The sequence below is a fragment of the Tachysurus vachellii genome, chromosome 24, assembly GCF_030014155.1.
Source record: "Tachysurus vachellii isolate PV-2020 chromosome 24, HZAU_Pvac_v1, whole genome shotgun sequence".
In the NCBI taxonomy this organism is placed as follows: domain Eukaryota; kingdom Metazoa; phylum Chordata; class Actinopteri; order Siluriformes; family Bagridae; genus Tachysurus; species Tachysurus vachellii.
Window position 1 is genome coordinate 9470402 of NC_083483.1, and position 14270 is coordinate 9484671.

Below are 14270 nucleotides of genomic sequence, written 5' to 3' on the forward strand. Positions count from 1 at the left end.
GTTTATATTTATATGGTTTATACATAGGGATGTGGTAGCCTAGTGGTTCTAGGCTACCTACTGATTGGAAGGTCATGAGTTCAAATCCCAGGTCCAGCAAGCTTGTCTGGATAAGGGTGTCTGCTACATACCAGAAATGTAATTTCATTTGTATGTGAGTTCTTTATATATATATTTTTACATTAGTACAGCTTTGATGAATCAACGTGAACCCTGTGGTCCAATAAGTACATGCTAGGATTGGCGCCAACAATCGTGTTCATTAGTCGCATTTCATATAATAAAATGTTTGATATGTTCTTATTATATATACTTAGTTTGTTATTGTGGACAAAAAAGTTTTTTCTTAAAAAAAAAAAACAACAACAGTAAGGCTCACCTATTTTGATGGAGCTTTATTAGCAAACATATGCATGAAGAAAATGACTTTATATTGTATTTTTAAAACAGGAGTTCTCTTTAGCTATTAGAAAATTAAAACAGAAGGAGAAGGAGGCTATGGTATAAATGAAACCCACACACGCACACACACACACACACACACACACACACACACACAGGTTTGTCTTATAGTGTGTACCTTGTGCATAGTTTTCTTCATCAGGACCGGCTCAACGTCCCCACAAAGTTGTCAGATATTTCTATCCTTGTGGGGACATTTGGACTCCACCAAGATATAAAAAGTTCTTGTTATGTCTAGTTACATTGTTAATACTATGAACAGGAAATGTTGCAAAATGGGAAACTGCTGCTGTGTTATGCTGACATTTGATTGATAGAGTAAAACAAGGACAGGACAATTTACAGAGTCACAATTATGTTTAGATTTGCAGGACTGTTTATTGGCAACAGTGTAAAAGTCTGCTGGAGAACATTGTCCTGTAGTGTTTTGTTTTGTCTGTCTGCACTGTCTTTTGTCTCGCACTGTTTGCACTAGGTTGCACACGATGCACTTTGTGTAGCTAGGACAACTTTACTTTAAGTCCTTAGCTGTGTGTTGTGTTATGTTGCTTTATGTCATCATTTTAAGTGGTTGAAATGACAATAAAAGCTTCTTGACTTGACTTGACTTGACTTGGTTAACTTGCTTTTCAGCATAAAGGTGTGTGTGTGTGTGTGTGTGTGTGTGTGTGTGTGTGTGTGTGTGTGTGTGTGTGCACTCACTATATTAAACAATATGTTACTTGACACTGAGGCGTTAACGGAATTATATTTTTAAAACCCAGACATGATGGTGCGACGTTGATATACACCAAACAAGTGCCAAAGACGGGATATAGATACCTTCTGTCACCCGTATTCATGACAGCAACCCTGGCCTTGGATATACAATGTGAGTCTATTATTGATGTGAACATGCTCTTACACCTTCCACATTCACAAATCACATTCTAAGCTATTCATTTTCTGTCAGCGGTTTACTTAACACTGATATAATGCAGCCTTGTGGTAACTTTATATATCGTATACGGTTTGGAAGCATTAACTAAGTACATGATGTCTGAAACCAGAATCTGTTATCTTTTGGGAGTAGATGGATGAAGCCTGAAGCTAAAGAAAGAAGCCCTCCCTATGTTTCCCTGTGACATGGAAATTAATCAATGTAATCGTAGCAGGAAGGGAGGAAAGTGTCTTGTTTGAATTTAGAGGAATGCAAAAACATTCATTAAATTGTTATCTCATGAGATTATCACCCCTATCCGAAAAATAGTTTTGGTATTGCTCCTCTCCTCTATCAGCAACAATGCCTTTCTAGAGTCGAATCTTCACTTCATTTTCTCAGTGTTCTTCAAGGATTTTTGCAATAAATGTAATGCAAATTTGCTCTCTTAAGTAGTGTATTAAAATAAAACTGTATAGTATTTTAATGAAGTTCAACATGTTCATTATTGCAGATAATATGCTCACTAGCGTTTAATTATACTCATTTCTGCTTAATCTTGTAATTATTTATTTAGATATTTAAGAGAAATCTGCACAATGCATAATGGTATACAGATGCAGGCCAAAAGCTTCAGTTAATATTCACAGCCAACAGCAGAAAGGAGACAGGTGTGATCTCGGTGGCATGGCTGTTGGGATCAGATGGGCTGGTTTGTGTTTTCAGAAAACAGAAACATATCCATTGAGCATGGATTGAAACACCTTGTTGATGATAGACGTCAGAGGAGAAAGGCCAGGATGATTCGAGCTCGCAGGAACGTCGTGGTAATGCAAACTGACACTTTTTACAGTTGGGATGAACTGAAACATCTCAGAATGTACATCACATCCTGTCAAACGTTAGGCAGATTAACTACAACTGGAAAGGCCATATCAGTTTCCACTCGTCAGCTAAGAACAGGAATATGCTTATATATATAAAGACCAAGAAAAAGAAAAACACCAGGCAATGAACATTAAGTAAAGATCTTGTTCACTGTCTGCCTGATTTGGTGCTGGATTATTGCGCTTCTGTCGGTTCATAATAATTGCCTGACTGTACTATTAGAGGAACAGAGGTACTGGTCTTCATATTAAAAAGGTAAATAAGTGCATATATTTTTTCAGACTATAAACTTCTAACCTTGAAATGTTTCTCATTAAATATTAAATACAATGGTGCTGATCATTTTGTTAACTGTCTTGTGAACATAGCAGTTCAAATCAGCCCTAGACAGGTAGGTGCGAGAGGCCTTAGAAGATAACTGAATTAGATAACTGAAATAGATGAAATAGGGGGGCACGGTGGCTTAGTGGTTAGCATGTTCACTTCACACCTCCAGGGTCGGGGTTCGATTCCCGCCTCCACCTTGTGTGTGTGGAGTTTGCATGTTCTCCCCGTGCCTCGGGGGTTTCCTCCGGGTACTCCGATTTCCTCCCCCGGTCCAAAGACATGCATGGTAGGTTGATTGGCATCTCTGGAAAATTGTCCCTAGTGTGTGATTGCGTGTGTGATTGCGTGAGTGAATGAGAGTGTGTGTGTGTGCCCTGCGATGGGTTGGCACTCTGTCCAGGGTGTATCCTGCCTTGATGCCCGATGACGCCTGAGATAGGCACAGGCTCCCCGTGACCCGAGGTAGTTCGGATAAGCGGTAGAAGATGAATGAAAAATAGATGAAATAAGATGGGGATATGTGATGGAAAGAGGATGATAGCAGGTGCCACTTATGTTAAAATATGATAATCAGTATATTATTCATCCAGTAAGACGGTGATTAGTCTGTCATTTACAAAATGAAAACAAATAATAATGAAAGGAATAAATCATGAATGTAACATGAATATATATCCCAGTCTTTTGTCTCAAGCCTCTGATATAAGGTTCATTTGGAAAGGTAAGAGTGAATAAAAATACTTCAATTGGCAGAGATTTAACATTTTATAGGTGAGTTTCCACCACACATTCTATATGAAATATATGTTCATGTATTGTTTTTTCTTTAGAATATTACTCATTGGATGTTTATTTTTGCTTGATTGCATGCAGGAGGCCAACAATGATCAAGTCCATAGTATATCAAAGTCTTTTATTTATTTATGGACAGAATCCATGGATAGAATTTTGTTCAAACAAGAAATAAATTTTTGAAATCGATTTTCAATAAATCTTGTAGAATGAAAGGAATATGATCGTGAAAATCTTTATTTATTCATTTATAGTCACACCATAAATATAAATCATTATCGTATAAATTAGTGATGAACATGATATGGTTGTAATCCTAAACAGTTTCAGTGTAAGCAGAATAAGGCACAAATGTACTAATCATGACATTATTGTATGTTAATTTGTCTTGAATCTGGTTGGTCTGGTTGTGTGAACTATTCAGACTGACGTATTGTACTTTGTTCTATTTTATAGCAAGGAGTGTTCTAATGATAAAGTATCAGTAAAGCTCAGAAAAACAGAAAATTACCCCATGTAGTGTCATTTATAGTCAGCAGCTAAAACACGTTCGAGCTGCAATTTAAACACGTTAGAGAGACAGATAATATATGCGCACTTTTAGAACCAAGAGACAGATAATATATTTAGAACCAATGTGGCTTATGGGCAAGCACATACACATGATTACCAAGCCTGCACTGTCTTTTCTGACACAAACTGCCCATGGGGTTCCTTGGACCCAGCTGGCAGAAGAGCCAGATAGACTGGAGTGATGGCGCCCTCATCTGGAGACTTTGTGGCGTTTGGCCCTGCCATGTCGGTCCTGACCCAACCTGGACAGCAGGCATTGCACAGGATCCCATCCCCAGGTCTCTCCTGCGTCAGTCTCCGTGCTTGGATCCTGGTCAGGGTGGTCAGGCCGGTCTTGGAGATTCCATATGCTGTCTCAGGCCAGCCTTTTTGGGTGTGAATGCCCTCCTGAGCATTCTTCACGAATCCCTCCATTAACCCCACCAGTTCCTCCTCTGTGATGTTATCGCTGCGGAAACGAGCCTGGAGGTCCTGACTGCAGCGGCTCAGACCGATGGAACCCATAATGCTGGAAACGTTCACCACCCTGCCTATGAGGAGAAAGTGACAGTAGATGTGATGTTTTTTTTTTTTTTTTTTTTAAGGAAACATCTGAATGTCTCATTTGTTCAGATTTGTACTGTGATATTACATTTGCGTTCATGCCGTCAAAGGAGTTTTGCATAATTTTGAACAAATATTTATACCGAAACATTGCTGTTGGCTGCCTCTGGTATCAGAAGAGAAATGTTTATGTGTATAGACTGGGACTGTTACACAGAGTTTAGGTAGGACTGCAGGTAGGAACAAAGCCAAAGAACCAAAACCAATTGATTTATTCCTCAATAAATAAATTATGAAATAACATGACATCAGATTCCTCATGTCCATCTTGGAAAGGTTTTTTTCCCTGCTCACAAACCACCTCATTCAACTAATCATCCAATTAACAGCCCTTCTAAAGTTGAAGTGGGTGTTTTAGAGAAGGAAAAACACTAAAATGTGCAGGAATGATGGTTTTACAGGATCAGGTTGGGAACCTGTGCTCTAGATGTACTTTCAAGAGATTTCAGCATTGGATCTAGATCATTTATGATACTCGTGTTTGACTGTGTGTGAAAACAAAGGGGGAGGATTGGACTTACCTCCTGGCTTGATGATAGGGAGGAACACATTGCACATATCTCTGGTGGCGAAGAAATTAGTTCTGAGTGTAACTTCAGCCTGGATCCCAAAGGGTGTTTTATCAGCCACTGGTACATGCATGGGAAGAAAATGAGTCTCGTGAATGCCAGAGACAGACGCAATGACAGAATGGCATAAGAGTTTAAGAATGCGTTACACTTTGCTACGCACAGTCAGCGATCCCCAAACATTTGGACCAAAGCCAGAAAGTTTTTTGTATGGTATTTCCTTGTATGACTAAAACAACATAAACACTTTTGATTTAAATCGTCTTCATAGCTTTTGAGGTATAATAAATAAATAAATAAATAAACAGATAGGAGACTTTCACGGACCCCCGGGAATTCCTGGTGTGTTCCTGTTCATTTCAGTGAACTTTAATACGTTTGTTTATTATGTTGCCTTGTAGAACATAACCACTGCCAACATTCTGTTTTCTCCTTAGACAAAAATGTATTTATAATAATTGCTCCTGCTCCGAGGGATTTCGAGCCACATGCACTAAAATCGATACGTTGTAGAAGTTTGTTGTTGTTACTTTTCTAAGCGATCCGAGTACCGATACTCACGGTACCGGGTCTCAAAGTGCCATAGACTCCCATTATAAACTTTAGAGGTTTATAACTCGGCCAGCGTCTTTATGCTGATACTCTGGACAAAGGGTTAAACTGATGGACCGACCGGCCTTTCGGTTTTCACGCAGCCGCCCACGATATATGCGAAGTTGAAAAAACTTTCCACAACATTGACATGTGACGTATCAAAACACTCAGAACTCAGAACATGTGACGTCACGTGCAGCCCCGCCCCCAAAATCAAATATTATCACAACATTGACATGTGACATATCAAAACACTCAGAACTATGAGGGGAACTGCATCACGGGTTTATGGGTGACGTCACTTGCTCGTATCCGCTCGCCTCCAAAAGTATTGGCACTCTAGCACCCTGGCCTTTGGGAATACTCGCTCCGACAAGCCAACACCAAAGTTTGTGTCCCTTTACAAATCTAGTTTTACTTTTGAAGGCGATCCCCGCGTTGTTGATGAGCACGTCCACGCCTCCGTACTCCGCTTTAAAGAAGTCTCGCGCTGCGCTCACGCTGCACGGGTCCATGAGGTCCAGCTGACGGAACAGAGGCGCGAGTCCTTCAGCTTTTAGACCCTCCACGGCCTCCGTCCCGCGCCCCACGTCTCGCGCCGTCAGGTACACGTCTCCGTCATACTGCTTACACAGCGCGCGCACAACCGCCAGCCCGATACCTTTGTTCGCGCCTGTCACGAGCGCAACTTTCCGCACCGACATCGTACCTGCAGTGACCAGAAACGCCCCTGATTGGTTAGCAGGCACTATTTAATATATGAACATGAACGAGTTAGATTCAGAAAACGTACCTTTGTGGACGGGTCTTAAAGCAAAGCCGCGGTAACGACAGACGCCCAGGACACGCGCTCACTGCGCAGAACCGGAAAAACACGACACGCAGGACGCATCACTGATCACTACGTCATACGGATGGTTTGTTTCTACCTCGAGCTTGTGACAGACACGTGCCAGGAAGTGTGAGACACGTAAAAGGGCGCAGTGACGTCAACAACAGGCTACGAGACACGATGCAGAGCAGAAGTGGAAGAAGAGCAAGAAAGAAAAGAAGGAAGAAAAAGGGACAGACTGTAAATGGTAACTTTTTATTTCTTTAAGTTATGGACAACAACTGACTGGAAGTGAACATCACTACATAAGCTGGTGTGCTGTTAGAGGACAAAACGTTTGGCTTCCAGGTCCAGACTCATGTTGTTTACTTTCCATTTATAATAATAATAATAATAATAATAATATATATATATATAATAATATATAATAATATAATATATAATAATAATAATAATAATACATTTTATAACTATTATTATTATTATTATTATTATTATTATTATTATTATAAAGATGTCCTGAAGTGTTTTATTCCCCTTATACCACAGCAAATATGGTAACGCTAATATTTTTTAATTTATGAAAAGAATGTCATAGTTTTAATATGGGTACGTTTGATGATGTTGGAATGTCTGTGTTATAACCGGTGTTATAACTGGTGTTATAACAACTATAAACAGTCTCATTTACATTTACAGCATTTAGCAGACGCCCTTATAGCCGGAGTGACTTACATTATCTCATTTCTTTATACAACTGAGTAATTGAGGGTTATGGGACTTGCTCAGGGGCCCAACAGTGGCAGCTTGGTGGGTCTGGGATTCGAACTCACAAATTTCCGATTGGTAGCCCAACACCTTGTGGAGGAGGTGTTATGTTTTCCGGTTCTGTCCATCAGTTCAGGTGAGATCCTTGTTAGTGGCGTATTGGTTAAGACTCCGGGTTACTGGTCAGAAGGTCGGAGGTTCAAATCCCCAGTACACAGAGCTGCCAGTGTTGGGCACTTGAGCAAGGTTCTTAACCCGCTCTGCTCTTGGGATACTGTAACACAGCCGACCCTGCTCTCTAATCCCAAATTGAGAACTTCACCTCAAAACTCAGCTTACTATCCAGCTTGGATGTGTGGGGAAAAATAAATTTCCAGTGCTGTAAAGTATTTATGACAATTAAAGACTTCGCATTGTGACTTAAAGAGAGAGTAATTGTATGTTTGTAGAATTTCTATTTAATTATCATTGTCACAAGCAGATGAACAGATTAGATATTTTTTGCTTTTGTGTCTCTTTTAGTGACACTGTCTCATGAAGAATCCTTCGTGGACTTGAGAAGATGGCTTAAAGAAAAAGGATTCCGTTCTAAGTGTTTAATTCCAGCAAGCTTTACAGGTAACAGATACACTAACCTTACATCTAAACACAGACGTGTGTAACCACTGGTGGTTTCTAATGTTGATTTTAATTTGGTTGTGTATGTTTCCAGATACAGGAAGAGGCCTGATGGCTACACAACCCATTAAGGTAGTTTACAATCTGAATTGTATTACATATAAACACATAGACTAAAGTACTAAATGTATATGCAACAACCTGAATGATCATTCCTAAGACTCATTTTTTAATGTCTTTTTAATGTCTTGTATCAGGATTTGAAGACCAAACATGCAATAATAGAGACATTCGAGAGGAGCAAATATTTATTGCATTCGTTTATGTTACAAAAAAACGCAAATCGTGAAAGACTTTCCCACGTTAGAACAGTTTTACCTCTGAGTGCTGACACAATCATTCGTCAGTCAGTCAACCATACATTTTAGTTAAAAGTGGAGTTTGATTTGTGTGCTGTGATTCAATTTTGTGTGCTCTTATATCCCTGATTGTAGGCCAGTGAGTTGGTGATTTCTTTACCTGAGAGGTGTTTGCTGACTACAAGCACAGTTCTGAAGAGTTACATGGGGGATTACATAAAGAGGTGCTAATGTCTCACTTACTTTAATTGTATGCTGTTTAATACTTTAATCTGAGCTGGTCAATATTGTAGACATATACTTTAAATGATTATGATTACTGATGTGAATACACACTATACCTAGACTCTGTATAAACATCTTGTTTACATATCTTTTTTTTGTATTATAATAAAGAAAGCATGATGTTCAACATGGCTGGATGGGATGACAATAAAAATTCTATTTTGTCTGCACAGGTGGAAGCCTCCAGTATCTCCTCTCATCGCACTTTGTTCTTTCCTTATTGCTGAGAGATACTATGGAGATCTAGCCGAATGGAGCTCGTACATTAAAGTCCTCCCTAAATCCTATACATGCCCAGTTTACTTCTCAAATGACATCATGGACCTCTTGCCTCTAGATGTTCGAATAAAGGCAGTGTCACAAAAAGAACAGTTAGAGGAGCTTTATTCGTCTTCGCTGCCATTCTTCTTGTCCCTTCAGCCCATTTTTACTGAACCTGTAGAGATAGTGTTTACTCAGGATGCAGTCCGGTGGGCATGGTGCAGCGTAAATACCCGTACGGTGTATATGAAGCACGCCCAGAGCGATTTCCTCTCACGGGAGAAGGATGTCTTTGCCCTGGCACCCTATCTGGACTTACTGAACCATTGTCCTGAAGTACAGGTAAAACTAATTGCTTTGTTTGGAAGGGAAGTTAAACTTTTGTTTAGAAATGATGAGTTGAAGCCTCTGTGGTAGAGAAAAAAAAATGCTGTGGCTTTCCAGAGCTGTGTTTTGGGGCTGTAACTTTAATGCTGTGATATCATCAGATAATGTTAAAGTTATAATGTTAATGTAAAGTATTTTTCTCAATATACAGTATTTCAATATTCACACTATTCCAATAGTAGAAAAAGGGCCTCTACATAGAGAACCAGAACATGGCATTGTGCTTTTCCAGTCATCACTGGTCCATTACCAACAGTTCCTGTTATTGGTACCTACATGAACTAATGGTTCGGGGGTGGAATTGCCTGGTTAAGTCAAGTAGGTTATGCAGTTAACATGATCTCAAAGAAGGGGTGTTGTATGTGCCGTCAAAGCCACATTGTGTTACATTATTGATTAATAGATGTTTATTAACTTTCCACAACAGTGGTGCTGTCAGTAGTTCCAGCTGCAATTCAAATAGCAGGTTTTTGTTAACGAACACGTTCTAATACATGAATATATTCGCAATCAAAGTAGTCATTTACGGGGTCTTGTATAGCGGACGCTCTACGTAATAAACAAATTTGTTATTAAAGGTTTATTTAGTATTCATGGAAGAACAGAACATTAGAGTTAAAGTTTCTCATCAACAAGATATGGCTGATAAAGCTGCTAAAACAGTGTTAGAAAGTGCTCTATACTAGTTTTGTGGAAGTTCCACAACATTAACTATAAATGGATCCAAAAAAAATGGCGCATTTTTTAATAAGTCCATCCATCCATCCATCCATTTTCTACCGCTTATCCGGGGCCAGGTCGCGGGGGCAGCAGTCTAAGCAGGGACGCCCAGACTTCCCTCTCCCCAGACCCTTCCTCCAGCTCTTCAGGGGGAATACCGAGGCATTCCCAGGCCAGCCGAGAGACATAGTCCCTCCAGCGTGTCCTAGGTCTTCCCCGGGGCCTCCTCCCGGTTGGACATGCCCGGAACACCTCCCCAGGGAGGCGTCCAGGAGGCATCCGGAACAGATGCCCGAGCCACCTCAGCTGACTCCTCTCGATGTGGAGGAGCAGCAGCTCTACACTGAGCTCCTCCCGAGTGACCGAGGTCCTCACCCTATCTCTAAGGGAGCGCCCAGCCTCCCTGCCGAGGAAACTCATTTTGGCCGCTTGTATCCGGGATCTTGTCTTTTCGGTCATGACCCAAAGCTCATGACCATAGGTGAGGGTAGTAACATAGATCGACTGGTAAATAGAGAGCTTCGCCTTGCGGCTCAGCTCCTTCTTCACCACAACAGACCGTTATATCGACCGCATCACTGCAGAAGATACACCGATCCGCCTGTGGAAAAAAAAAATCGACAGGCGGATTTATTAATAAGTAAAAATTGTAATAATTGGCAGATTGCTGAGTTGTATGAGGAATAATACGTTGGAGTGTATCGTTAATAGGAAATAATCAAAACAATCAATTCCATCTACCAACGTGTCATTGATTAACTTTTGTAACAGCAGGTTCCAAAGTGTTTTATCTCTCACTGAGCATACAATTGTATAAATACCGCAACAGAAATAACTTGTTTGTTGTTTGACACCAATACAAATGTTTTTTTTTGTTTGTTTTTGTGTCAATGAAAGAACACCAGAAGTTCTTTTTAAAATGAGAATGTTTTGGACAGACACCATGAGCTGTACAAAAGGACTGCTATTTATTCCCTTGATGTCAGGTTCATGCAGGGTTCAATGAGCTTTCCCGCTGCTATGAGATCAGAAGTGTTCACGGTTGTAAGAAATTCCAGCAAGCCTTCATCTGCTACGGTCCCCATGACAACCAGCGTCTCCTTTTGGAATACGGTTTTGTCGCCTCTGGTAATCCACACGCCGTGGCGTATGTTGACTTAGGTGAGGGTGCTATGACTTGGCAAAGTGGGCAGAATGTGGAGCGGTTGCAGAATTGACATTTTAAATCTTCCCTTGTTTTCTGTAGGTACTCTGAAGTTGTGTTTTAATGAAGCAGATCGACAGCTACGGCAGAAACTTCTCTTTCTGAAGGACAATGATTTTCTAAGGTTTTGTTATATTCTTTTCAACACTGAATTTTAAATCTCCCAGCAGTGAGATACATTTCGAATTCTAAATGTTATCAGTCACCATCAAATTTCCAGGACTCCTGTCTTGTTTCAGTGTGAAAGACAAGTTTACATAATGTGTGTCTTTCTCCCGTGTGAAGAAACCTGACATTTGGTCTTGATGGGCCTTCATGGAGACTGATGACGGCGCTCAGGCTACTGTCCCTAGAACCAGAACAATAGTAAGAGGCATTAAAGATGGTCAGCTCACATCATACTGCCTACTTCATATTAATTCTGGCTACAGGAAAGCAAAACAAGCAAATACTGTATGTACACATCACTACATGTTCTTCTGCAGCTCCTGTTGGAAAAATATCCTCCTGGGGGCACCAGTGAGACAGGACAGAGAGGACTGGTGCATCCACAAGGCTCAAATGCTGTGCCAGCATCTCTGTGATAACAATAGCAATTCACTGTCAAGGGTGAGTATTCATTGTTAATATGTAGTGAATCGAGATTAGTGATTTGATTCTGTATGTTGATATGTTTCTTTAGCAGATCAGGATGTGAGGTTATGATGGATTTGTTCATTTATTAATTCGTCTTCACTAACTGCTTTATCCTGATCGTGGTTGCAAGGTTGAGGTGGGTCCTGGGAACACTGGGTGCAAGGCGGGAATACACCCAGGTTTGGATGCCAGGCAGTCACACACACACATACATACACATACACACACACATACACACACACACACACACACACACACACACATTTAAGCCTAAAGGATTTATAATTTAGAATAGTCAGTCCAGCTATAGCATGTTTTTGGGAGGTGGGAGGAAACAGAACTCTTAGAACTCCCACACCGACCATGCATGTGCAGAAACTCCACACAGACAGCAACACAAGTTCAGAATAGAACATGAGGACCCTGGATTTTTGTTACAGTGTTTGTGTCTTTTAACAGACCTTGCAACAACCAATAGAGGTCAAGATATGACCACGCTATATCATTCGAGAAACGGAGGAAGATTAAGGAGGATCGTGAATAATAGAAACATTTATTTGCATGGACATTTCAAATATGCCTCATCACAATACTTTGTACCGTGTTTCAGGAAAAGTTCAAATGACATCATATACAAACCTCTTGTTGCAGATCCTGGTGTGTGTGTGTCCACAATTAATTAATGCATTCATAATGACAGAATTAATTACTGTAGTCAATACAGTAAGTTTGAGTTTTTTCACTCAAGAGAACAAAGATTATCAATTATTTCTAGAATAATAGAAGGTATCAAATGTAGAGACTAAAATCAACTTTATGTTCCAGGGCCCCACTCAGTCAGGTCCTTCCCATAGTCCAACATCTCTGATAATTGTCTAATGGTTTTAGTCAGTAATGTTCATTTATGTCTGTTTTACTAAAGTGTTACTAAATCATTGAAAACAACATTTATTACCACAACACTACACAGTGTAATAGAAGGTTTCCTTCTGGTTTAAGGTTTTATAATGGCAGGGCAGCAAAACTTTTCAGTCAACACAGAAGCACACATGAAACCCACAATAGAAGAAACATGGCCCCTAATGTATACAGAAAATGATCTTCTGTTTGCCGATTTTTGCCTTTATGCTTTACAAAACACAGGTTCTGGGAAATAAATGTTATGACTGTAAAATCCATATTGTACCCAAACAGTCTGTTCCATCTGTTTTATGTTGGCACTGTGTTTGTGGTGTTGAAAGAAATATTTGTGTCATTTCATTTATTAACCCACATAAACAAACCGGGTAGTTTTTGAGGGACGTGAAAACTGACCCCAAAAACAAACCGAAATACTTTTTACTTTACTGTCACATGGGATTCGACTTTCCAGAGGATTTTAGTGTGTTAATAACCTCCTTAACGTTGTCTGTTTTTTTGCACCTGACCTTTCAGTGAGCATTTTAGCATTTATCACAGTTATAAGATGAACACTGCTAAAATGTGAACAAATTAAACTGCTGAATAAATGGAACAATTTTCCATACAAAATAACTTTATAGTTATAGATTTATAGTTCTGTAATCTTTAACTTGCTTGTATTTTCAGATAGCTCAGCTCAAAGCTGGCGCTGACGGGGCTCGGCTGGAGCAGCTCTGCGTGGTCGAGAGTCTGAGACGCGAGGAACGAGCAATATTAGAACGCTCCAAACAAGTTCTCCGGAACAATATGCCTCAGTCATCACCATGGGAACCGAACAGGATTGAGAACATGGAACATTAAAGGAGCCAGAGGATATTGTCACTAGTTGTGTTCCTGCCAAGACCCTGAGAGAACCGAGCCAAGTCAGAGCAAAGGGAACTTTGACATTTCCCGGTGCAGAAAATAGCCAGTCACTATGGAAGCCTTGGAGATTGGTGTGTCTGTCTTAAAAACAGGCAGATTCTTTTTGTTTTGCTTGATTTTCCTCTTTCATTTTCATCATACAAAAATGGAGCATTCCAGTGTGGAAACTTCTGGAATGGACATGAAGAGCAGGGCTGGCTGGTATTAAGGGTCTAGCAGCACTAAGCCTCCACTGTGTTTTTCAAAAATTAGAGATAACATGAATTTAAGGTTTAATTTTTGGCATCCCCATCAGATTATTTGCTGTTAACAATTACCTTAAAGTGGATTGTTTTGTACCTTTGTGCACAAGCACTACAGCACCACCACTGGCTGAGAAAGATACATACGCTTGGGCTAGGGCTGACTTCGTCCTTGCCTAGACTGTAGATTCATGCAGCCTATTAGGCTCTCTAGATTTCATAAAACCATTGGTGCTACAAATACTATGTCGAGGTGAAGAAAAGCAGGCCTACAGCACCACCACTGTCGGTTTAGAATGATTACAGAAAGCAGGAAAAGCATTTTATTTTAATTTATTGTGCTAACATTTGGATCTGTTTAATGTTCAAGTTTATAAAGTGTCATACAAAAACATCAATCTCTATTT

General features: G+C 40.1%; 2 protein-coding genes across 2 annotated transcripts in view; one reads left to right on the forward strand and one right to left on the reverse strand.

The window, feature by feature from the left end:
- Nucleotides 1-3494: 3494 nt before the first annotated feature.
- The window catches only part of cbr1 (carbonyl reductase 1), a 72851-nt gene continuing 62075 nt past the window's right edge, over nucleotides 3495-14270 (reverse strand). Inside the window, exons 2-5 of the mRNA XM_060859915.1 lie at nucleotides 6521-6574; nucleotides 6146-6436; nucleotides 5086-5193; nucleotides 3495-4491 (exon numbers count right to left, since the gene is read on the reverse strand). Of these exons, the coding sequence (XP_060715898.1) occupies nucleotides 4055-4491; nucleotides 5086-5193; nucleotides 6146-6431 (831 nt within the window). The 5' untranslated portion in view covers nucleotides 6432-6436; nucleotides 6521-6574 and the 3' untranslated portion in view covers nucleotides 3495-4054. The remainder of the gene's footprint in view (nucleotides 4492-5085; nucleotides 5194-6145; nucleotides 6437-6520; nucleotides 6575-14270) is intronic.
- Nucleotides 6432-14261, forward strand: setd4 (SET domain containing 4). Its single transcript, XM_060859910.1, has 10 exons — nucleotides 6432-6806; nucleotides 7850-7945; nucleotides 8040-8077; nucleotides 8440-8528; nucleotides 8763-9192; nucleotides 10944-11118; nucleotides 11204-11285; nucleotides 11447-11527; nucleotides 11647-11770; nucleotides 13385-14261. The coding sequence occupies exons 1-10, from the start codon at nucleotides 6740-6742 to the stop codon at nucleotides 13556-13558; spliced, it is 1356 nt and encodes a 451-aa protein (XP_060715893.1). The 5' UTR covers nucleotides 6432-6739; the 3' UTR covers nucleotides 13559-14261.